This window comes from Nestor notabilis, unplaced genomic scaffold (assembly GCF_000696875.1).
Source record: "Nestor notabilis isolate BGI_N333 unplaced genomic scaffold, ASM69687v1 scaffold10297, whole genome shotgun sequence".
Lineage (NCBI taxonomy): Eukaryota > Metazoa > Chordata > Aves > Psittaciformes > Psittacidae > Nestor > Nestor notabilis.
Window position 1 is genome coordinate 13,605 of NW_009936053.1, and position 22,383 is coordinate 35,987.

Sequence of the window (22,383 nt, forward strand, 5' to 3'; positions counted from 1 at the left end):
AATTGCAACACGTTAAATACGGTTTTACAATGACTGTATCCAAAGAGCTGTTATCAGTGGCTCAACATCATCATCTTTTGCGAAAGGGGAGTACCTTCATGCAGTTGACTGTGCTTATTGTTTGTAGGACTGTTAGAAGTACAAAGAAACACTTGCTGCAGATTTTGGGGTGATGTCATCTGTTTAGAGACTGCAGTAAATGAAAATGGAATCTGTTTTGTATTGTAGTAAACTTCTGTGATCAGCTTTTTGCTGTCAGACTATGTGAGAGATCTCAGTTGTGTAGCAAGGATTGAACGCTTACATAGGTGGGAAGCTTTGATATGGGAATCTTAACATTTGTTTTATCTTGTCAACAGGCACTGTCTACTTCTATTTTTGCTGTATGAGGCTATATATGGAAGCCTGGTGTTGGTTATAGCCTTTCACTTGCACTGAAACAAGTAGATGTAGTGAAAACTTAAACCAAATCTAAATCTGGAATACCTGTGATGCATTAGAAACCAATGACTTGAACAGAACAGCTTTTCGTCTGTTTCTCGGTGTTAAATCATTAGTAGTTCGTTAATGTAATATAGGCAGCAAAAACCTTACCTTTTCTTTTTGATTTCTTTGTCTTTTTTTGTGGTTTTCAGAGTGAATGTATGCATCCTCAGTTCCATGTACTTAAGACTACAAAATGTGTGTTAGCAGGCAAAATGGAATTTGCAAGATCAAGTCTCTCTTATCTGAAAATCATAGATGTGCTGGTTTGATTATGGTTGATAACTTGAGACCTTTTGGTTTCTTGTGACCCATAATAAGTACATTTCTCATTTACCTGAATCTTAGGTTGGAGTTAATTCAGAGAATTCACGTGTCTGGAATCTAGAAGTACTTGCACCCCAGAAGGAGGGATATAGCAACAAGAGACCAGTTCCTTCTGACAAATAGTTAAACTGGCTTGAGTTATCACTGAGAAAGCTGTAGGTACCATTAGTGGTAGGATGTTTCCATCGGAGCTCTTTCAGAAGAGGAATGTAGATACAAACTCCAGAGAAAACACCAATAGAAAGAACATGGAATTAATTAAAAACCACCCCAAGCTCCCAGAGCTCCTCATGCATCAGTCTTGGTGGTAACTTTTTCTTATCTGTTGATGAAGCTGTCCCTTTGGTATTGCTTGGCTGCACCAAGTCGTGGTCCTCTGTGTTCTCCTGTCTGGCAGCATAGCAAAGTAGTCATTCAGGTTTAAGTTGTGAAGTGCCAGGTGCTGCCTTGGTCATGTCAGTGCTGTCCCTTCAAGTCTTTCCAGCTTGTCATCTATCTCTCTGTGCCACTTGTTTCTGTCGTCAGTGTTATCTTGTCAGTTCTCTGTTTCTGTACCTTTGTGTTGAATTTTTTGCTGTTCTGGTTGTTTCCTTGTCCCCCTATCCCCTTCTGTCATCACTTCAAGGTTCTCTGCCCTCATCCTGGGCTCTGCTATGCTGTGTTCCTCTGGCTGTCTGTCTTTAAGAATGTTGCCCTATTGCCTCAGTGTTACTAAGTGAAAAATGAACATACAGGAAGGGAAGAGTTCACATCAGGTTGCTTCAGTGGCTGCTGCCATTCAAGTTTCTTATGACGTTTAGACACTTGCTACACAGGTATTCTCTTTGGATAGTTATCCAGAACCAAAAGCAAGGTAATGGGGCTAAGGAGGTCTAAATTTATAGAAGAGCGCTTGTAGGTGGCCGTAAGAAAACCTTGTGGTACTGTGCAACTAACTTGTTTACCTAGCCCAGCAAAAGTGTTGAAAAAGTTCACATGCAGTAGAGGATGTTCTTTTGTCAGTTTGAAATGTGCATCCATGCACCGTTGCCACTGATGCCCTTCAGCATCCTGTTATGGAGCCTGGCGATCAAAGGCAACAGTGATAGGGCTGCAGTCATCTGTTAGCCTATAAGGCTTTGTGAGCAAGTCCTTTAAATTTGTAAAAGAGCAGTAACAACGTTAAGCAAACCTTTACTGCACAGTGAAATGGTGTTGACTGAGCAAGTAACGGTTCAGATAATGCCCAGAAGTGTACTGGCAACATCACTAATCTTCTAACTGGCTGCAAATATAGGGTTTTTCCATCCAGCAGGACAGGGCAACAGCAAGATGCTTGATACAGTGGTCCCCAAATAGCTCATCGAATCTGATTAGTCACAAGACACTATTTTAATTAAACCCTCTTTGGAATGGAGGTGATGAAATGTGGTTGGCAACATGTCCTAGCATCACTGTGTGCAGTGTTTAACAATTCTGTTTGCTGACAGTGCCTTCTGCAGTAATGGTATCTTAGTGAGTGCATGCTCACAGTGCATTGGGAAGAGCTGGTGTGATGAAAAACTCAGATGCTACCTGAATCTAAAGTATGACTATCTCTATGGAAGTAGTAAATTCATTATTAGCTTCCTATTGATATGCCTAAGCTAATTTTCTATTTAAGGTAAGTTATTGCATATGGCAGAGGAATCCGTTTTCCTATTGCACCTTAAAGTTAATAGAGGTGCCTGGTGTGCACTAGGATTTTACTACAGGATTGCCAAAAAAAGCAACATACTTCCTGCTTAAGTGGGGTGTTTTGACATTGGTAACACATCCAAGGCTTTATGCAGCTCCAGATTGATAGACTACTGTGAAACTCCCTAGGTGCTAGATATGCCGGTCTTTGGTTCTGTGGGATTTGTATGCATTGCTACTGATGTCCCTGGAGCAAATTGATTGCATCACAGTAGTTTGGCATTCAGTTAGCTGAGATCAGTATGTAAGGTGGTAACTTTGTGTGTCCTTGCAGCAGCCTACTGGAGAGGGGGTAATATAAATTAACATTCTGAAAATGTTCTCTTTGAATTTTCTTTTCACTGTCCTTTATGTAGGTACCATCTGGAGTAAGCTGCTTCTGGTAAATGGGGTAGACAGTATAGACCTTATTGCTGCAGATAACTGGTGCTACATTGAAAAGACTTCCTTGTCAGTTGAGTTGCCAAAATGAGGAGGTTACTTGCTCTCATCAGAAGTTCTAAAATCTTACAGAAAAGGATCACTTGCTTTTCATTCTGTGAGGTGTGAAGAAGAGCTGCTCCCTGGTTCAGCTCCACTGAAATAGTAGTGGATGATGGGCAGCCATAGCACATGCTTGCAGGCAGTGCTTCACCGACTCTGGTGACATAGAGGAGACTGGTGAGGCATACTGAAGGCTGTGTGATTTCACATGTGGCCTGGGTTTTTTGATAATAACAAATCAGGTTGATGTCTTAATTGCTGCTGTCATGCAGAGGAACTAGCAATGTAGCAGCTTTTCTGACTGTGTGATCTAGATCTGAAAGGTGCAGCCTATTTCACATCCTGCAGTCTGGTCTCCTCTTCTGCAGTGCTGGGACTGGTAAAGCCCATTGAGCTCTAGTAGTTTACACACAACTGTAAGTGGGTGGTGCTGTGGCTTTGTCCTTGAGAGCCTTCCTGAGGCAGCGGGCTTGTCAGTGTTTCACCTCCTCTTTCATAACATCTTTGAAACCTCAGTGTTTTGTTAATTTCTGAGAAGCAGTTGCCAGCTAGTGCCAAAACCAGTTCTCTAGCTTAATAGGGTAGTCTTGGATGCAAGACCAATGTTGAGAGATGTGCTGATAAGCATAGAATTCTAGAATGGTTTGGGTTGGAAGGGACCTTAAAGCTCATCCAGTTCCAACCCCCTGCCATAGGCAGGGACGCCTTCCCCTAGAGCAGGTTGCTCCAAGCCCCTGTGTCCAACCTGGCCGTGAACACTGCCAGGGATGGGGCAGCCACAGCTTCTCTGGGCACCTGTGCCAGCGCCTCAGCACCCTCACAGGGCAGAGCTTCTGCCTAAGAGCTAATCACAATCTCCCCTCTGGCAGGTTAAATGTGTCTTGTCACTAGATGCTCTTGTAAAAAGCCCCTCTCCAGATTTCTTGTAGCCCCCTTTAGGTACTGGAAGACTGCTACTAGGTCTCCCTGGAGCCTTCTCTCCTCCAGGCTGAACAAGCCCAGCTCTCTCAGCGGAGGTGCTGCAGCCCTCGGAGTATCTTCATGGCCTTCTCTGGACTTGCTTGAGCAGGTCCACATCCCTCTAATGCTGGGGCTCCAGACCTGGACACAGGACTGTGGGGGGATGTCATGAGAGTGGAGCAGAGAGGGAGAGTTACCTCCCCTGACCTGCTGGTCACACTTTTTGATGCAGTCCAGCATAGGGTTGGTGTTTTGGGCTGCAAGCATACGTTGCTGCCTTATGATGAACTTCCCAAAGAACCTGATAAACATCGAATGACTAACAGCTTTTATGTACAAGGTATGCCTGGAGTTGCCCAGCATGACTCACTTCCCCATAGCCTAGCATCTGCTCACCATGTTTTATTAATTCACTTGCACCCAGGTAACCTTCTACATAGAGCTTTGGCTTTAGCTGTATGTTGAGTTCCTGTAACCAGTAGGGTTGGTGTACGTAGTTGATTTCCATCTAGTGTTGAAAGGGACCTCTGCAGAGCAAAATGTAATTTCCTGAGGTACTTGGAACTAACTCTTCTTGACCCCAGTTACGTCATCAGCTGCCAGGAGGAATAGCTAAGCTGTCTGTGTAATCCTCACCTTATGAAACCCTTCCTTTATGTTAACATTTACAGTTGGAATCTGCAGTGAAAACAGTGAGGCTAAGAGTTTCACCTTGACTGAGGAGTGATGGTGTGAATGTTAGATCTGCTTCAAGTTGTGCTTTGAGTGCTGTCTGCTGCTGGTGGGGCTGCACCAGGTGACTTCATGTTTTTGAGGAATGGCTGTTGGGCATTTCCATCTGTGAGCTGGAGGACTTCAGGAACAAAGGGCAGCTCTGATTCTGGGTCATGCTAATGTCAAAAGAGGACTTACAAGTTCAGCTATTTGAAGAATTATGCTCTGGTGTCTAGAGATGGATCTTGTATTGTACTTCTAATCTAGAAAAAGAATCCATTATGGTATTGAACACCGTAAGCATCCTTGAGTAGGGTTTTAACTGACAACTAATGAGACAACTGTCTTAACTCTTTCTCAGGACAGGCCTGCTCTGTGTTAAAAGCTAATTAGGCATTTCTGTGTTTTAACATCTTGGCCATGTAGGATTAGCATCCAAACTTTAAAAGTTGTTAGTAAAATTCTGTGGGCAATGGATGAGGACAGTTGTTAGAATTATTTTCTTGTGTGTATCTGAAAATATCTCCCTAATGGTACCATTTATTGTATACCTGTTGTTACCTGTGCATTACCCAGTGTGTCTAGACAAGTGCCAGTCTAGACACAGGCTAACTGACTGTGTATCCAGTATGATAGTATCCCTTTATTAGAGCAGCAAGGATTAAACTCAAGAGGATCAGTGTATTTCCAGTAGGAAGGGCTATTCTTAATACCAGGGTAGGCAGGGTGTGCTCCACAGGTCTGGGACAGAATGGTCTCTGGGCACTGGGATCTGGAGGTATGTCTTCCTGATCATCCTTGGCTGCTTCTTGGCTGGTTTTATTGGCTTTTTGTGTGGTTTGGGGTGGGTGGGGGTGTCCTTCATCTTTCTATTTAGATTGTCAGACCTTGGTCTAAGATGTGTCTCATCAGTTAATTTTCAAGGCTGTAAAATAAGTTTATCTTGCAAACAGGATAAACAGCAAGTGCCTGTAACAAGTCCCATAATCCAGAAGTAAGATGCTGTAGAACTGCATGGGCTTATGCTATGCTACATGTGTAAAGTTGTTAAAGCTGTTTTAAAATGGTGGTGTTTTTTCTTTTTTTTTCCTTAGGTTCTAAATGGCTTCTAAGAAGTTGGGCTCCGACTCTCATGGTGAGTGAAAATTGACATCCTTGTTTTTCCAATAGGATCAATCCTGCTACTGCTGCTGACTAATGTCCCTGCCTAAACAGTCCATAGGGACTAATCTGTTTAGCCTCTGAGTAGTTTTTTGTTAAGAATGAGGTGCCTTGGCTTCCTTCTTGCATAGTTGCTTCCTGTTGCTGTGCCTGTTTTGGTTAAACTGAAATTCATCCTGTGACTGTTCCCCACTCCTTCATGGCAGAATAATACCTTCTCTTTCCCACACTTACCCCTTCAAAATCAAAGCTGCACTGCAGTTGTGATACTTGTCTGGTGGTAGTTAAGTGGACACTAGATCTGTAGCTCCTTTCTGTGAAAGTCACATGAGAAATTGTGTCTTTGAAAGTGAAGCTTTTAATACATCATTGAGATATGCTTGGTTTTTGCTCAGCAGTGATTTTTTTTTTATTATTCCTAAATTGGACTAATCTCATTCAGCTATCTTCTAAATTTGAGATGTGTAATGTCATGCAGATGATTGGTATCATAATTATTTGCCTCTGTATGTGCTGATCTTTTAGAAAATGGGATGTAATTTGAGAGGATTAATATTTCTGTGCAACATTAAAGTTCAATTGGTATGTAATGTAGCTTCTTCAAATCAGTAATCATTCAAGCTGGTACTGGGACATTCATGTGAAAATTCCAACATGATTTTTCATGCTATAAAAAGTTCTGCTTTTAGAAAGTCAGCCTTCTCTTCCTGGATAATCTTTCAGGTAAGAGAGTCCTGAGGAATTCCATTTTTCCTTGACCTTTTTGTTAAGTTCTGCAAGTGTGAAGTTGAAGTACAGAGTAAGAAATTCCTCACTTAAATTCATGGTTAAGGATTAAAAAAAATGGCCTATCAAAACTTAATTTTTAGTCAGTCTCCTTTGCTGTGGCCCAGTGATCCTGCTGCAAGACAATTAATTTCTTTGTTAGATAGCTGCTAGGTCTTCAGCAGTTGCTCTTTTATCTGTGAATGGTCTCTGGAACACTCTGAACTGCTTGTCTTTTGAGTCTGTTCTTCTCTCTTCTGCTTCCTAAACCAGACTGGTAGAGACACTGCTCAGAGCTAGAATTCAGCCTGTCTCAAATACTTCTCAAAAGAGTATGGTGTGGTGGAAGACGCTTCTGGCTTCAATATGACAGTCGCATCAAATGGTGCCGCAAGCTGCTGGCTGGTTAACTCTTCTACCATCTTGTGTTTTTAATGATGCCAGCAACACTGTCACAGTACTGTTTCTGAGGAGTAGTGGAGCAACTTCCTTGAGTTATTATATCTTAAGAAAGGGCATTTGTGTTTTTCAGCAGGGCAATTGTTTCAGTCTTCTCCAGGGTTATTTAAGAATTAATCCCACTAAGTGAATTTTGGCTTATTGTAAAGCATCTAGCTAACACCTCCCTTTAGCTTGGTGACTCTTGAGAGGCTGATGAAGTTGCTCAACATAGTTGATTCATGTCTTGTATTTATTGTTGAGCTGCTTATTAGAGGTTAGAGGACTGCCACTGGATCACAGAATGGTTAAAAGGGACCTCTGGAGATCAAAGTGACCAAACCTCCTGCTCAAGCAGAGTCATATAGAGCAGGTTGCTCAGCACCCTCTTCAGATGAAAACGAGAACATAAGGTATGGGTGGAGAGAAGGGAACCCTTTTCCTGTCTCTGAGAGTATTCTTAGCACACACCTGTAACTATGCCTAACCATGTAACTTCAGATGCTCTCCTGTCATTTGAATAATTGGAAGTTCAAGCTTAAGTTCTAGTAATTAGGGGCATCTAGAAATGCAGCTCTCATCTGTTGCACAGAAAGTGTGGGTTACACACGGGTGTTAACATTACTGTTGTATTGTCACTGTCACTGTACAACCTGAGAGCTTTTAACTCCTTATTTCTGAAAATTATGTAAGTTTGGTTTGTGTGACCACACATACTAAGTTCTGCTTGGTTTCAAAACTGTTCGCTATTCATAGCTGGTAACTGGTTTTCCCTGAAATGTTTCCATTTTGCTACCAACCTGGAAGATGCTTTTATGAGTTGGTCAGTGTCTTCTGCAGTGCACTAAAGTGGAGAGAAATCTTACTCTTGTAGTTAATTCCTTGGGCCAGGAATATGATATAGTGTGTATTGTCAGAGACTGGACTGACAGGTACAGTTTTGCCAGGCCTATTTTCAGAACTTCCTGCTTTTAACTGCTGAAAGGATGAAGTGGCTGACCACCATATTAAATAGCAATTCAAAAACCCCTTTAACTACTTCACTTGAACTATTGAAACAGTGGCTTGCATAATACTTTCTATATGTAGGTTTTCCTTATTGCTTTAGAATTTGCCATTTATATCAGTTTTTACCCTTACCCATCAGTGTTTTCAGGCAGAAGGTTCATCTGTTTACAAACACAAAAGAGTTTTTGGCTTTCTGGATCAGATTTTAACTTTACTAAACTAGTATTATTCTGATTCAGCTGGAACAAGGTGAATATTATGTACATCAGTGTTTTGCCTCAGAAAGACTTCACCATCAAATGTCCTAAAACACCTGCTGTGTCCCTTAATGTGTGCTTGTGGGTTTTGAAGCAGTTATATTCAAAATAAGGTTATAGCAGTGGTCGTTATTTAAAAAAAAATCAGTATACTGGGAAGACACTGGAAGGTTTTTATTCCTTAGTCCAGCTTCTGAGGTTAAACTGGCAGCTACCAATGCAGTCCATCTAGTCTTCATGTGTTCAGGTTTTTACTGCACCAAAACAAAGCATTGCTGTGTAAATACCACAGTGTGTGCTTGTACCCTCTGTGGCTAGTATCTATTTCAGGCACTTGTGCAGCTGTAAATGAGAGGTGTCTACCACTTACAGCATCAGTATGTCTAGTAAGACAAGTATTTGCACGCTTAGCAGTTTGGGCTGTGAGATTGGTGCAGAGAGTAATAATCCTGGATCATCACTCGGATCATCCTCTGGCACAAGTCCTGATCTAAGCAGGACTAAGCAAGTTATAGTAGCAGCAGTCACACCAGACCAAGGAGTCAGGAGATCTGGTTGCTGTCTCTGACCTGGCCATGGCTTGCCAGTCTCAGTGCAAAGGCTGCCACAGTTGGTATTTCTGCATAAGAAAACACTTTGGCATATCCAGGTTCTCAGATTTGTCAGCTGAAATGCAATTTGGATGCTGTGTGGCAAATAGTGGTGTTGGTGGCCAGTTAGGTGCCAGCTGGATGTTGTGCTGTGTAATGCTTGAACGTGTGCTTCTCAGTAAGGATCAATGAAAACACTGTTATATTCTGCCTGGAACACGTTTTCATGCTAGTGGTGCAGGTAGGATGGAGGTTATTCAGCCTGATGGTTTCAAAGCTGGAGGAAGTGCCACGTGTGTCCTAAGAGGACTCTGGGAACAGCCAGTGCAGTGCGTAGTATGAGAGCTCAAGTGAGGACAGCACATAAACGTTTAACTCCAAATTAACAGGATGTTCCTGTTTGCGAAAGCTGTTTGTCCTTTCTGAGCCTGTGGCTGCCTTGTTGTACGTGAGTCAACAGTGAGGGAACACAAACAGTACTTACTGTCATCTGAGTATGAAAATGGGTCAGATAAAAATGGCAAGTCGCAGCTCACTGAGCAAGAGGTTAGTCACTGAAAACCATCTTAGATGTTGCCACTAATGTCTTTTTGGATCTGCAACAAAGTGAAGTCACAGGCAGTGCTAAAGGCACACTTGAGATACAGCCAGAAACCTTGCCTGTAATTCCAAAATCTTAGACCAGTGGTCCAAGAGACCTCTTTTGGTTAATTGAAAAACTAAGTGCAACTTACATTGGTGGTTTTCTACTACTTCTACACAGCAGCTCAAGGAAAACAAACCTGAAGTAAAAGCCTAACTTGACTTCTTCTGTGCCCAGGCAGCCAAGAATCCTCTAGCATCCTGGCTTGTATCAGCACCAGTGTGGCAGGGCAGTGTGATCATCCCCCTGCACTGGACACTGGTGAGGGTGCACCTCGAATCCTGTGCTCAGTTCTGGGCCCCTCACTGCAAGAGAGACATTGAGGTGCTGGAGCGGGGCCAGAGAAGGGCAATGGAGCTGGTGAAGGGTCTGGAGCACAAGTGTGATGGGGAACAGCTGAGGGACCTGGGGGAGTTTAGTGTGGAGAAGAGAAGGCTCAGAGGGGACCTTATAGCTCTCTACAACTGCCTGAAAGGAGGTTGTAGTGAGGTGGGGTCGGTCTCTTCTCCCAAGTACACGTGACAGGACAAGAGGAAACAGCCTCAAACTGCACCCAGGCGAGGTTTAGATTGGAGATTAGGGAAAAAAATCTTCACAGAGAGGGTTCTCGGGTATTGGAACAGGCTGCCCAGGGCAGTGCTGGAGTCACCGTCCCTGAAGGTGATCACAAAGCATGTAGATGAGGCCCTCAGTGACATGGTTTAGTGGTGCACTTGGCAGTGCTGGGGAATGGTTGGACTTAGCAATATTAAAGGTCTTTTCCAGCCTAGTTGATTCTGTGATTCTTGGAGGTAGCTGAGCTCTAAGTGACTCTGCTTCATGATTTTGCACAGTGCCTGAGGAGTTTAATCCTAAAATTCTGTTTAAATACCATGCATAAGTGATAAAGGACAGACAGAGGACCATGAAATAGGTCTGAGTCTTCTCGTGGAGTGACCAGAAATCAAATAGCTGATTAAATTACATTGCCTTATTTCAAAAATCGGAACTGCTATACTAAATAGTCTTGAGATGTTTCTGCGTTCTGGCTAAAGTGGCATGTCGAGACTTTGGGCCACTTTGCCCTTATGACCACTTCTGTCCAAATATTACTTCCTGTGTGTATGTCAAAACCTGGATTTTAGTTTGTCGCAGCTGTGATAAAGCTGGGTCATTTTAAAGCCTCTTTTGAATATGACAGAAAATGATGGATCTTTTTATACAGACATAACAGAGTAACAGTGTTCAGGAGAATTTCAGCTTCCAATTGTGATGTGGTTTTGTCACAAGGGGAGCTAAGAAGTTTGGTACATCAAGTTCAAAATCTGTTCCAATTGTTGGATTATTAGGTTGTGTGGGTTTTTGTTTGATTTGTTGTTTTTTTTTTTATTGTTGTTGTTTTTATTTCTTAAATAGTTGCAGGCTAGAACATTTAAAAAACCAAAACAAAACCCAAAGAACCCCAAAACTGAAGCCTCAAAACTGAGGCAGTGAAGTCCAAACAGATTCAGTGTGCATCTGATCAAGAAACTTCCTTTGTATTGAGTCATCTGGTGTAGCTGGGGCAGCAGAGATAAAGTAGCTCCCAAATATACAAATGTGAGTCTTAATTGAATGCGTTAAACTCCTAAGGCAATTTCTGCTTTTGATCCTAGGGCCCTTCAGTTATCTTGATGATGTCCCATTTAAGATAGGAGACAAATTCAAAACCCCAGCGAAGGTTGGGTTACCCATTGGTTTCTGCCTGCCTGATTCTTCTCAGCTTGTCAGAGAAGCCCAGGTAAGTGATGTGTTTTGCCCTTCTGTTCCCTTACCCTGGCCTCCAGCATGTGCTTGAAGTAGTCACAGTTTGCACGTGTTCAAATGTTAGCCTTGTTGGTCCTGTATTGTCATTTCATAATCCAGGCTGTAGCTGCAGGAGGTCTATTAGAATGACAGACAAAAATATGGTATGTGGTGCAAAAAGCGACTTCTCACTGCTTTAAAAAAACCTAATAGCACTTGTTTTAGTGTATCTTACTTCAAAAAAGCACAGTGTGTAATAGTTACTAGTCTAAATGTTACCCTGATTGCTTTTGACAAGCATGTTTAGGATGAAAATCAGAAAAAACTGATACAACCGTGCTATGGCATACTTGCAGAATCTTGTTTGAGGGTAACAAGTGTTTTTATGACTGTACTTTATGGGTTCTCATGATGCTGTGATGAAGAAATAAATTTCCAGTCCTTGTTTTCTGTGCTGTTCTGAGTGGGAATCCTTTTCCAGCTGTAGGGCAAACAGGTTACATCTTGGTACAGATGGTTTCCAGATCTTTGAGGATCTGTCTCTTTCACCATAAAATCGATTGCTTTAGCATAACTGTTGAAAATCTAATCTTCAAATGCAGGTTGTGATAAATGAAATATAATTGAACTATGTTTTTGCATTTGAATCCATGACTTTCCTTGATCAGTCCCACCTGACGATTGTTTTCACTTCAGCTGTGACAGATTCATGTAGATGGTTCTGCTTTTTTCTTTTTTGCCTTTTTTTTTTCCTGCTCTGCGTATTACCCTATTATCATACATCATGGCTTTTTCATTATAATTGTTAAATGATCACCTGATTGTCTTAATACATGTATTTCCACCCAGTTACACCAACGTGGGAGAGCTAAAGGAGACTTTAATGTCCTATTCTGGCTTCATTGTGCTCCCTCCACTTTCCTGCCAAGCTGAGGCTCAAGTATGGCTGCCCAGTTGGACTGCAACACCTTGATTAACATGATGTGACTATGTAGACTATGCATTTTGCAGTGCAGTTTGACTTTTTTGCAGCTGTAGTGACAGCACAATTAACCAAAGCCATATATTTTTATATAAATATCCCCCATTTCCATAGTATAAAAAAAATACATGGCTTTGGTCAATTTTGGCTATATATGGCCACATACATTTCTGTGTGGCCATGTACACACAGAGAAAACTATGGTAACTGTGATCTGCTCAGGTAGCAAAGAATGTGTAATGAGTAGTACCCAACACTTCTGCCAGTGGGTTAGTTACCTTGCTGATAAATTGCGTATCACGCTGCTTTGAGTCTTAGAGCAAAGGGACGGGAAAACTTCCCTCAGTCGTTAATACAGTTGAGACAACAGGTCTCAATGATCTCACTGGAGCCCATTATAGGATGGGATGTGGCATTACACATAGCAAGTCCCAGAAAAGCCTAATAGAGGCCTAGCAAACCTTACTGGCTTGTTGCTCTTCAGAGCTAGGGATTTGCATGAACTAGCAGTCCCATGGCAAGAGCACTCCTGTCTGGTTATGTGCCATTATCCCGGCGAGGATATCTTGTGACTTTCTGTGGGTCAGAAGTAGGTTATATCCTGGACGTAGCTTGTGCGTTGTCTTCTCTTAGCATTTTGTGGTTTTTGAACCACATTAAAGAGCATCTGAGGCTGTTCATTCTTCATAAGATACTAAAGCTTGAAGTACATTTAGCCTGTTCAGATTTTTATCCTCTCAACTGGGCCACTAGGGTGGCCAGTGGACTGGTAGTGAATAGGTTCGGCTGGTGAGCCATTGGCACTGGGTGAGAATACCAATACCTCTTAACCAGTCGGTGTAAAACTCTAATATCAGGTCCCTTAGGAATCTTTTAGGGGGAACTGAGTATTACTGGATTAGTCTTTGGATGTGAAAATACTGTGCTGGAGTCTTGAATGGCTTGTGGGAAGGGGGTAGTCCAGTGTTGCCAGATCTGGCATGATCATCCATCTAGTAACATGTTGGATTTGCTCTTGCTATGTCCATTGTTGGAGGAGAAGGTGGGAGGGATGGGAAACTGATCTTGGGATGTTCAGTAGTTCAAAAGCAAAAATAAATGTAGGAAGGAGGCAAAACATGATATTCTCATACAGACTATAGCCAGGCTTTGCTGCTAGAGGCAAAACAAACTACTTCAGGCATCTTCTAGCTTTGCCAGTCTGTAGTTGACAAGAGATGCTGAGTAAAAAAATGATGCCTGCCCATGATAATTCATGTAGCTCTTACTCTGTTACTTACGTTCCTATGAGACATAATGGCTGTGATCCTTATAACTTACTTTTTTCTTCTCCTTTCCCCTCCACCCTTGGTCAGTATGACTTCTCACTTGAAAAGAAAACAATTGAGTGGTCTGAAGACATCAAAAAAATCCAAGCTGCCCAGAGGGAAGCTGAACGCAAGGCAGAAGCAGAAGGACTAGCGAGCTCAAAATCAGCTCCAGAGGACAGCAACAAGATGGGATTCTCAGAGGGACCTTGCCCTGAGGCCATGCCTCCTCCTATCAACCCTGTTCTTGCTAGCCTGCAGCACAATAATATCCTTACTCCTACACCAGCCAACAGCAGCGCTGTGAAGCAGAAGATTCTCAGTCCACCTCGTCCAAAAGCAGACTTCAACCCGGCTGATTTCGAATGTGAAGAAGACCCATTTGATAAACTGGAATTAAAAACTATCGATGATAAGGAGGAATTAAAAAATATTCTTGAAATTCATGTTGGTACTACTGGGCCAATTGTTGCCCAGCTGTTAGATAACACCTTGCCCAAAGGAGGGTCTGAGTCTGTGCTGCAAGATGAGGAAGTTCTGGCATCCATAGAAAGGGCCACATTGGACTTCAAGCCCCTTCACAAACCCAATGGCTTTATCACTTTACCGCAGTTGGGAAACTGTGAAAAGATGTCCTTGTCTTCCAAAGTGTCCCTGTCCCCTATCACTTCAGTGAGCAATATCAAATCCCTGTCCTTTCCTAAACTTGACTCCGATGAGAGTGATCAGAAATCATCAAAGCTCACAAGCACTTTCCATAGCACTACCTGTCTCCGCAATGGCACTTTGCTCAGCTCTTTGCAGACCTGTGCCCAGAGCAAAGCTAGTGAACTGAATGGACACCACGTGGTTGGTTTTTCTGCTCTAAATGAGGACAGTAGCATGGAGACATCAACATTATCCTCTTCATCCAGGCTGCCTTCCCTGGCTGTGTCAACAGTTTGTACAGAAGAACCACCTCAAAGCACAGCGACTACGGTAAAGATGGATTAGAATTGGGGTTGATGGGGAGATGTGGAGGTGTGGCAGCAAATGTTATTTCTAAAATGTCCTGTGGCTTTGCTTTTAGTTCATTTAATGGGAGTGATGTGTAGATCCTCTTTATTCACACAAATTGATCAGTCCAACAGGGCTTCATGCTTGTAATTCGAAACCTCAGATTATTGCTCTGCAGGTTTTCAAAAAATTTTATATTTGTAGACCACTTCTGGCAATTTTTCTTTCAGCTTTTCAGCTCTCGCTGTTTGTGGCTTCACACCTTTGAGCAAAGCACGTAAGATACCTTCTTTGCACAGCTCTATTCTCTGTCTTTCCCAACTGAAATATGTTTTTAAATGCTGTTAGGTTTTGAGTCAAATATTTTCTAGATCTGTTCCTTGGCTTGCTTGCTTATTTGCTAGAAATAATTGGGAATGCAAGCTTTTCAAGGAAGAGAAGTAATACATTAAAAAACACAGATGTGCTGTTTCATTCAGCAAAGAAAAAGGTGCTTGCAGTTGACAAGCAGTGAAATAAATGTCTCTTTAAAGCTTATTTTATTTCTTCATGAGATCCTTTTAAAACCTAATCTTTAAAAGGAAGAAAATGTTGGTGGTCTGAAATCCGGTGTTGACCCTTTTCCTTGTGAAGGAGGTTGTAAGAATTGCTTGGTGGATGCCACAAGCAGTCCTGAAGGTCACCTCAGTGTTCCATAGTTAGTTGGTTGCCCTGCGGCTCTGAGATGGAGGTTGACACTTCATTTCCTGTGGAACCTGTAGAAAGTTCTAAAATGACTTTGAGGACACTTAACTTCACACCAGTCATTGTCTTTGTCTCTTTGTGAATAAGTGCAGAGATTTGGGTAAGATTGTGAGCTTTTCTCCTGAAGAACCCAAGATCTGGACACCAGTGTCATGAAAGCTTTGTAGTCAAATCCTCTAGCTGGCTGTAAGCTAACCTGGTTTCTTCTGTCCAATCTAAGCAGTGCTTCAGTGATTCTGTGGCCTTGTTGGCATGCTGTAGGTTTTTGTGTGACACCATGTGCTCCAAAACAAGTGATACTTCTTCTCTCCTGTTGCTCTTTCAGGCTTAGGTAAATGCAGTATTAATGGTGAAATACAGTATTCTGGCAACTAATGTATTTGTCAGAGCACATCAGAACAGCTCTTTACTGATGAATAGAGCAAATTTAATACAGTGAACTGTCAGAAGCAGCAATGTGCTGAGCACCTGCTTGCTGCTGTAGATCACAGGTTAGAGAGGTGGTTGATCATACATAGCTCAGAGGTGAAACCTCAAAGTATGATACATTCTGAGGGATTAACATGAAAGATCACATACAGCTAAATATATGGGCATTCAGGTGGGCAGATTTTCACTCTTAACTAGTCAAATCTATCTGCTGGATTAAAACTTAAAAGACGGGAGGGAAGGTGTATTCTTAGGAAATACCAAGAAATAGGTATGCTGACAGAACTAGTTCTTTTTGTTTAAATTCTAAGACTTCAGATTATACTTGTTTAATGTTTACACAGCGTAGTCCCAGTGGCTGGAAAATGACAACTAAGCTGCAAGAATTCAAATTAAATGCAAAAATAGTGCTGAAGTAAATGGAACAAAAATCCTCAGAGTATAAGAATTATAGAAGTAAGTCAAGAGTCATCTCTCTGGCTGGGAGCAGAAGGGTCATGCATCCCTTTTCTGTAAGGTTACAAAAGAATAAGCCTGTCCCTTTCATAAAGTTGCCATAGAATGGTTTGGGTTGGAAGGGACCTTAAAGCTCATCCAGTTCCAACCCCCTGCCATGGGCAGGGACACCTTCCACGAGAGCAGGTTGCTCCAAGCCCCTGTGACGACACGTGCGGGGACTCCTTCCACCAGACCAACCGGGCCGTGAGCACTGCCAGGGATGGGGCAGCCACAGCTTCTCTGGGCACCCTGTGCCAGTGCCTCAGCACCCTCACAGGGCAGAGCTTCTGCCCAAGAGCTCATCTCGATCTCCCCTCTGTCATGTTAAAGCCATTCCCCCTTGTCCTGTCCCTGCAAGCCCTTGTAACAAGTCCCTTTCCAGGTTTCTTGTAGCCCCTTTAGGCACTTGAGCTGTACTAACATCTCCCCTTCAGGAGCCTTCTCTTCTCCAGGCTGAACCAGCCCAGCTCTCTCAGCCTGTCTCCAGAGCAGAGCTGCTCCAGCCTTCAGAGCATCTTTGTGGCTCTCCTCTGGTCTTGCTCATGCAGGTGGTGGCTCTAGAGCTGGATGCAGGACTGCAGAGAAGGTGCCACGAGAGTGGAGCAGAGGGGGAGAATCACTTCCCTCAACCTGCTGGTCATGCTCCTTTTGATGCAACGCAGCGGAGGGTTGGCTTCTGGGCTGCAGGTGCACACTGCCAGGTCATGTTGACCTTTTTGTCAGCTAACACCCCGAAGTCCTTCTCCTCAAGGCTCCTATTATTACAATCTCTGCCCAGCCTTTTAGAAAGTCTCGGGAGAATTCTTTGTCCCAGTGTATTCCACAGTGGGGTTTTGTTTCTTTTTGTAATCTCACAAGTCTAGATATTTTAACTTTGGATCTGGAGTTGCCACTGGAGCTTATGCTTTAGCAGTGAGTTGGATCCAGGGGTTTGATGTAAATAAGCCTGTGATTCTCTGAGGCTTCACTGATTGTGTTTTGGGTGGCTCCCCCCTCCTCTTTTTGTTTTTTGAAGCTCACTGGTTTGCTTTTTGCAGCATTGACACAGGGAGAAAAGTCTAGTGAAGACAACTGGTTGGAATTAAACAAAGCTGGTCAGAGACCTGACTAGTATGATGCATTTTGTTTACAGAAAACTCTGGTTATGGCAGCATGGGACACTCCTGGTGGACCATTCAGAATATATACCACTGCACCTTAATGGTAGTGGTTTGGGTGTTTTTGCGAATAAATGGAATTTGTCAGAATTCTTACAGATGTTCTCAGGATTGGTTTTCAGTGAACAGTTTTGGGTTTTTTTTCTTGTTTAGTTTGGTCCCAATGAAGTGGCCAAGTTTTCAAGCAACCTGTGTTGGCATAAGTAGTATTACAAAATGCGTAAAACTGAAGTCTCTGGGCAGTAACTTCAAAATTATTGCTGTCAGGAAGCATAGCACTGGGTCAGGAGCTTAACAGGAGCCAGTGCTGTCACACTGAGCTATATGAACTTGTAGCCATCACAGTGACTGAGTAAAGAAGTAAGTAGTTACAAGGGCCACACACATACTTCTTGGAGTATAATCTGTTTGTAGTGTGCTAAGAGAAGAAACAATCCTTCTGGTGGCTGTTCTGTAACTGCACATAACTCTGTAATGTCTGTGTCTCACATGGGGAAGACCGATCAGACCACAGGTCTCTCCAATATTGGAGTGTAGCCTTGTTCCTGGATCTCTCCTCGTTGCTGCAGCAAACTCTGGTCACTGGTGGATAATGTTTACAGTCATCTTATTTGTGTGTTGCCCAACAGGTACACCCAGACTACAAGGAAACAGAAATCCCTGTGGTAAGTTCACAAATACTTATGTGCTTGCACTGGGTTGTGTTTCTGAGAATGTCCAGAAGTGTTCCCTTGAGCACAGAAGATCGTAGTGCTGAGTAAACTTGGGTTGAAGGAAGCAATCTACGTGCTGCTTCTGAGGTACAGGTTTTGGGTATGTCATAGGGATGTTCACTTTTGCAAAGGTTGGGTGTTGAAAGGTTTTGGGTCCCACTGGTAGCAGAGGATATATTGTGGAGAGTCTGGGTCGCTGATTGTTGTCTGGTGGGAGTCAGACTTCTTGGTGTCTTCCTAGCAGTGAGTAACTTCCCAAGGTCATTCTAGAAAGCATCTTGGATTAATTAATTCATGGGGTATCCTGGTGCTGTGCTAGACAGCAACAGAGTGTGGGGATGCAGAAGATGACCATCACCTTAGTGTCTGGGTTTTCCCTTTCAGGTAACACACCAAAATTTCCCAGTGTCTAAAGTGCCCAATAACACCAGCCGTGCAAAGTGGCCGGGTGGCCCCTCTCCAGAGCTACAGCAGGCGCTCTCTGCTAGCGAGAGGCAGTGCATAGAAACAGTTGTGAACATGGGGTACTCACCTGAGAACGTCCTGAAAGCCATGAAGAAGAAGGGACAGAACATAGACCAGGTAAGAGCTTGTGCAGAGGGAAAGAAACCCTTGTTTGGATGCTGATTCTGTGAAGAAACAACCTTGGGTTTGCAAAATACATAGGGAGGAATACTTTGGTTCTAACAGGGAGCTGCAGCCCACAGCCACTGTGATGTTAACCACTAGAGAAGTTGTCATCTAGTGGTAAAGGCTCCCAAAAGAATGTTTCTGCCTGTTTGTCATGAGAGACTGCTTGAGTCAGCCATACCTCTGGGGCGCTGGGCCACTGCTGTGCTGAGCTTGGGGTGGGCCCTTAGCTGCACATGAAGGTGGGAGAGGTACTGGGTCTTCCCAGAAGCCAACAGAGCCATCCAAAGGAAGTTTAGTGCAGCTCTACGTGTGCTTGGTGCCGTGTGACAAAAATGCAGCCGTCTTCCCTTGTTCTGAGCACACGAGGTTATGATGCTGATGTGTCTCCTTGCAGAGAGATTGGCCCCTGCAGGCTTACAGCAGCTCTTGGGAGGCACCACTGACCGACTTTCTTTTTGCATGCCCTGGTTGTGGTGCTTCCTGCCTCATGTGCTGCCCCAAACACTTGCTAAAACCAGGTCACAGAGCATAAAGCGCTGCAGGGTGAAGCGTGGCTCTGACACTTGGATCAGCTTCAAACAAACCTTTTAAAGCAGGCAGAACATGGCCTCTTTTAACTTTCCATGCTGGCCCTAGGCTGGCTGTGGTGCACAGAGGACTGTGCCTGGGGCGGAGGGGTGGCCCAGGGACTTCTGCTTGTGGAGCTGATGTGTTGCCTGATTTACCTACACAGCGAGAGTGGTTTAGTGTGTGCACTGGAGTGAACTGTAGTATCAAATGGAATAAAAGTCCTTTAGGAGGGTTGTTTTAAATTCTCCTGTATTTGCAGGCAGCATTACGAATCTGACCTTTCCCTGTACCTCAGAGCTGAGGACAGGTAAGAAATCTGGCAGTGGTTTTTGGGTGAGTGAGCAGGGATTTGCAGCTCCCTTACCAGTGTGTTGAGTTGATCTTAAAAGGCTGACTGCTTTCAGATAGCATCAGCTCTTGTGGCTGTCTGAGAGGAAGCTCAGAGCTGACACATCTTGGCTGCTGGACCTACAGTTTCACTTTAAAAACTTGTAGTATAAAAAGCACAGTTTAATGTGCGCCTTCTGCTAGGCGATCAGACATGGAAGGCTAAAGATAGGCTTCTGAAGCTGCTGTGACTCAAGTGGAAGATGACGTTCAGAGCTGGTGGAGGAACACAGAAGGACAGAAGGGCTTTTCTGTTTTCTCTGAACAAGCTCTTGCATAAAGACCATCCCAGCTCTACTAGGAAGGACTTCATCTGATTCTCTGGTGCAGCCGCAGGCAGTCGTGCTCAGCCCCTCTCTGTGTACCGAGATGGTGTTCAACCGCATGCTGCAAACGCCACTCTGTAAACTTAGTTTTCCTTTGTTCCCCACAGGTTCTGGATTACCTGTTTGCACATGGACAGCTCTGTGAGAAGGGTTTTGATCCACTTCTTGTTGAAGCAGCTTTGGAAATGCATCAATGTTCAGAGGAGAAGGTGAGGGCACAGTGTGCTAAGCCACAGAGAGAATATGCAGTGATGGGGAATTCCAGCAGCAGTTCCTCTGGCTGATGTAATTCTGGCTTTTATGGTAATGATGCCTTGTTTCCAAAACTGACTGCAAAAGGACATCTTTGTGACGATAAAGCAAATATGTGTTAAAGCATTAGAATTCTTCTGTATTGTTTTATTGCTCTCACTTGCATGCATTTTTATGGGGACTGGATTTTTTTTTTGAGACCCTGCTTATTTCTGGTTGTAATGTTTGAACCCAGACTCTCTTGTGTGCAAGGTGCTTGGTACTGAGAGAGTTAACTTCAGAAGCAGCAAATTCTCTTTCAAACCCTGCCAGTGTGCCCTGGCCGTGGATTTTCTCCCTTGTATGAATGCATCTGCCAGGCTGCTCAGCGAATTGGGTTAGGGCTTGCTCTGGGAGCTGGGAAATCCGTTTTTTGGATCTGGTTCATTGGTTGGCTGTTTCGTCAACACCAAAGGTACAGAGGCAGGAGCAGGTAGCCAGGGCAGAGGATAGCAGGATACTTTAAACAACCTGCATGCTTTAGAGATGCAGCCCACCCCCAACATACTTATATATGCCTTCCTGCCTTTATTTGACTTAGTGATAAGTTTGCAAACAGAGGAATGACAGTGCAAATATGGGAGAAGTGACTGATTTCAGGAAACACATTTGATACTGGATTAACCCTAAACTTGGAAATGTCCAATCTCCTGATCACGCATTTCAACCTGCTTGCTTCTTTTTGGTTTTTCTTTCCCCTGGAGTGGAGCCAAGGCCATGTAAATGGCAGAGGGTTCTGACCAGCTCATCCACTTGTGGTCACTTAATTTTTCAAAAGCTCATGGAGGATTCATGGTTGATGACAATGTGTCCTATAGGGTTTGTGCTAATTCCCCAGGTCTGCCCTAGTTCTGGGAAGCCATTTGATAGCAAGGGATACTGCACTTTTCCTGAAGTCGGAGTAACTTAATTCAGATGCAGCAGGATGCTGAATGGGGGAGCAGGGTGCCATTAATCACCATTTTGGGGAGCCCAAATTGGGCCAGGCTGGTAAATTTCCTTATGTGGAGAGAAAAACACTGGGAGAGAGGCCCCCACAGGCTGAGCTGTGGTGCTGTTGCTGAAGAGGGTTTTGGAAATGCAGGGCTGCAGACACAGGTGAGGCTCTGCAGGCTCTGATGTGGGTGACCTTGTTCCAGCAGAGCCAGAAAGGGCTGTACTTAGGGAACAGGCATCCACCCCATGGGCTGCCCAAGTCGCTGAAGACAGTCTCTGTGTGAAACCTCCATCAAGCACCGATCATCCTCTTTCCCCTTGCAAATAATGGGCTGTCTGTGTCTTTCAGATCACAGAACTCCTCCAGCTAATGAGTCAATTTAAAGAAATGGGCTTTGAACTAAAAGACATTAAGGAAGTCTTATTATTACATAACAACGACCGACACAACGCTTTGGAAGATCTAATGGCTCGCGCAGGAGCCAGCTGAAAACACATTCCTGGATTCTTGGCGTGCAGCGGAGCAGGGCCAGCCCTGCCACCTCCACATCCAGTGTGACTTGCTCTCTGCAGGAGGGAGCCCGGCTTTGCACATGCAGGGGAGAGTGACTGAGCAAGCCCGCCCGCGTGCATCACTCTAGCATTTCTCTTTCCACTGAAAGCCGACTTTCTTTCTTAAATTAAATTTTTAAAGTGTCCTTTCCTAAGTTTCCTTTTTCCAGCTTGGCCACGGAGAGTTTAGGCTGCCCAGCCTCTACTGGAATTGTACATAGGTAGATACAGGAGTGGTTTCCTCTGCTCACTGTTGCGTTGGAGTTGGACAGAAGAAATAGAAGAATTTGGTTCTGAAACTAGGATGCTTTGGTTCTTTGAAGCTGCTTTCATGGTGTCTTGTCTGCTTGTACTGAATTACTTGACTGTGTCACAGTCCAGATTAACTGGGTAAATTTGACCTTTAGTGCAATGGAGTTTTATTTTTTTGGTCGAAAGTCTGCAACTTAGTAAAACACTGGTTCAGAAGCTGTCGCTATGCATAAAGAGAGAAGCAGTTCCTCTTGTGGGTTTTCGTTTGGTTTGGTTTGGTTTTATTTTTACCCATGCATCC

The 22,383-nt window shown here is 43.7% G+C and overlaps 1 protein-coding gene across 2 annotated transcripts; it reads left to right on the plus strand.

The window, feature by feature from the left end:
- Positions 1-5,784: 5,784 nt before the first annotated feature.
- On the plus strand, positions 5,785-22,074 carry UBAP1 (ubiquitin associated protein 1). Of its 2 annotated transcripts, XM_010018148.1 has the most exons (7): positions 5,785-5,818; positions 11,180-11,304; positions 13,647-14,576; positions 18,052-18,087; positions 18,520-18,717; positions 20,159-20,260; positions 21,628-22,074. In XM_010018148.1, the coding sequence occupies exons 1-7, from the start codon at positions 5,785-5,787 to the stop codon at positions 21,766-21,768; spliced, it is 1,566 nt and encodes a 521-aa protein (XP_010016450.1). In that variant the 3' UTR covers positions 21,769-22,074. The 2 variants fall into 2 exon arrangements, with proteins under 2 accessions (XP_010016450.1, XP_010016451.1); XM_010018149.1 differs by lacking the exon at positions 18,052-18,087.
- The last annotated feature ends 309 nt before the right edge of the window (positions 22,075-22,383 follow it).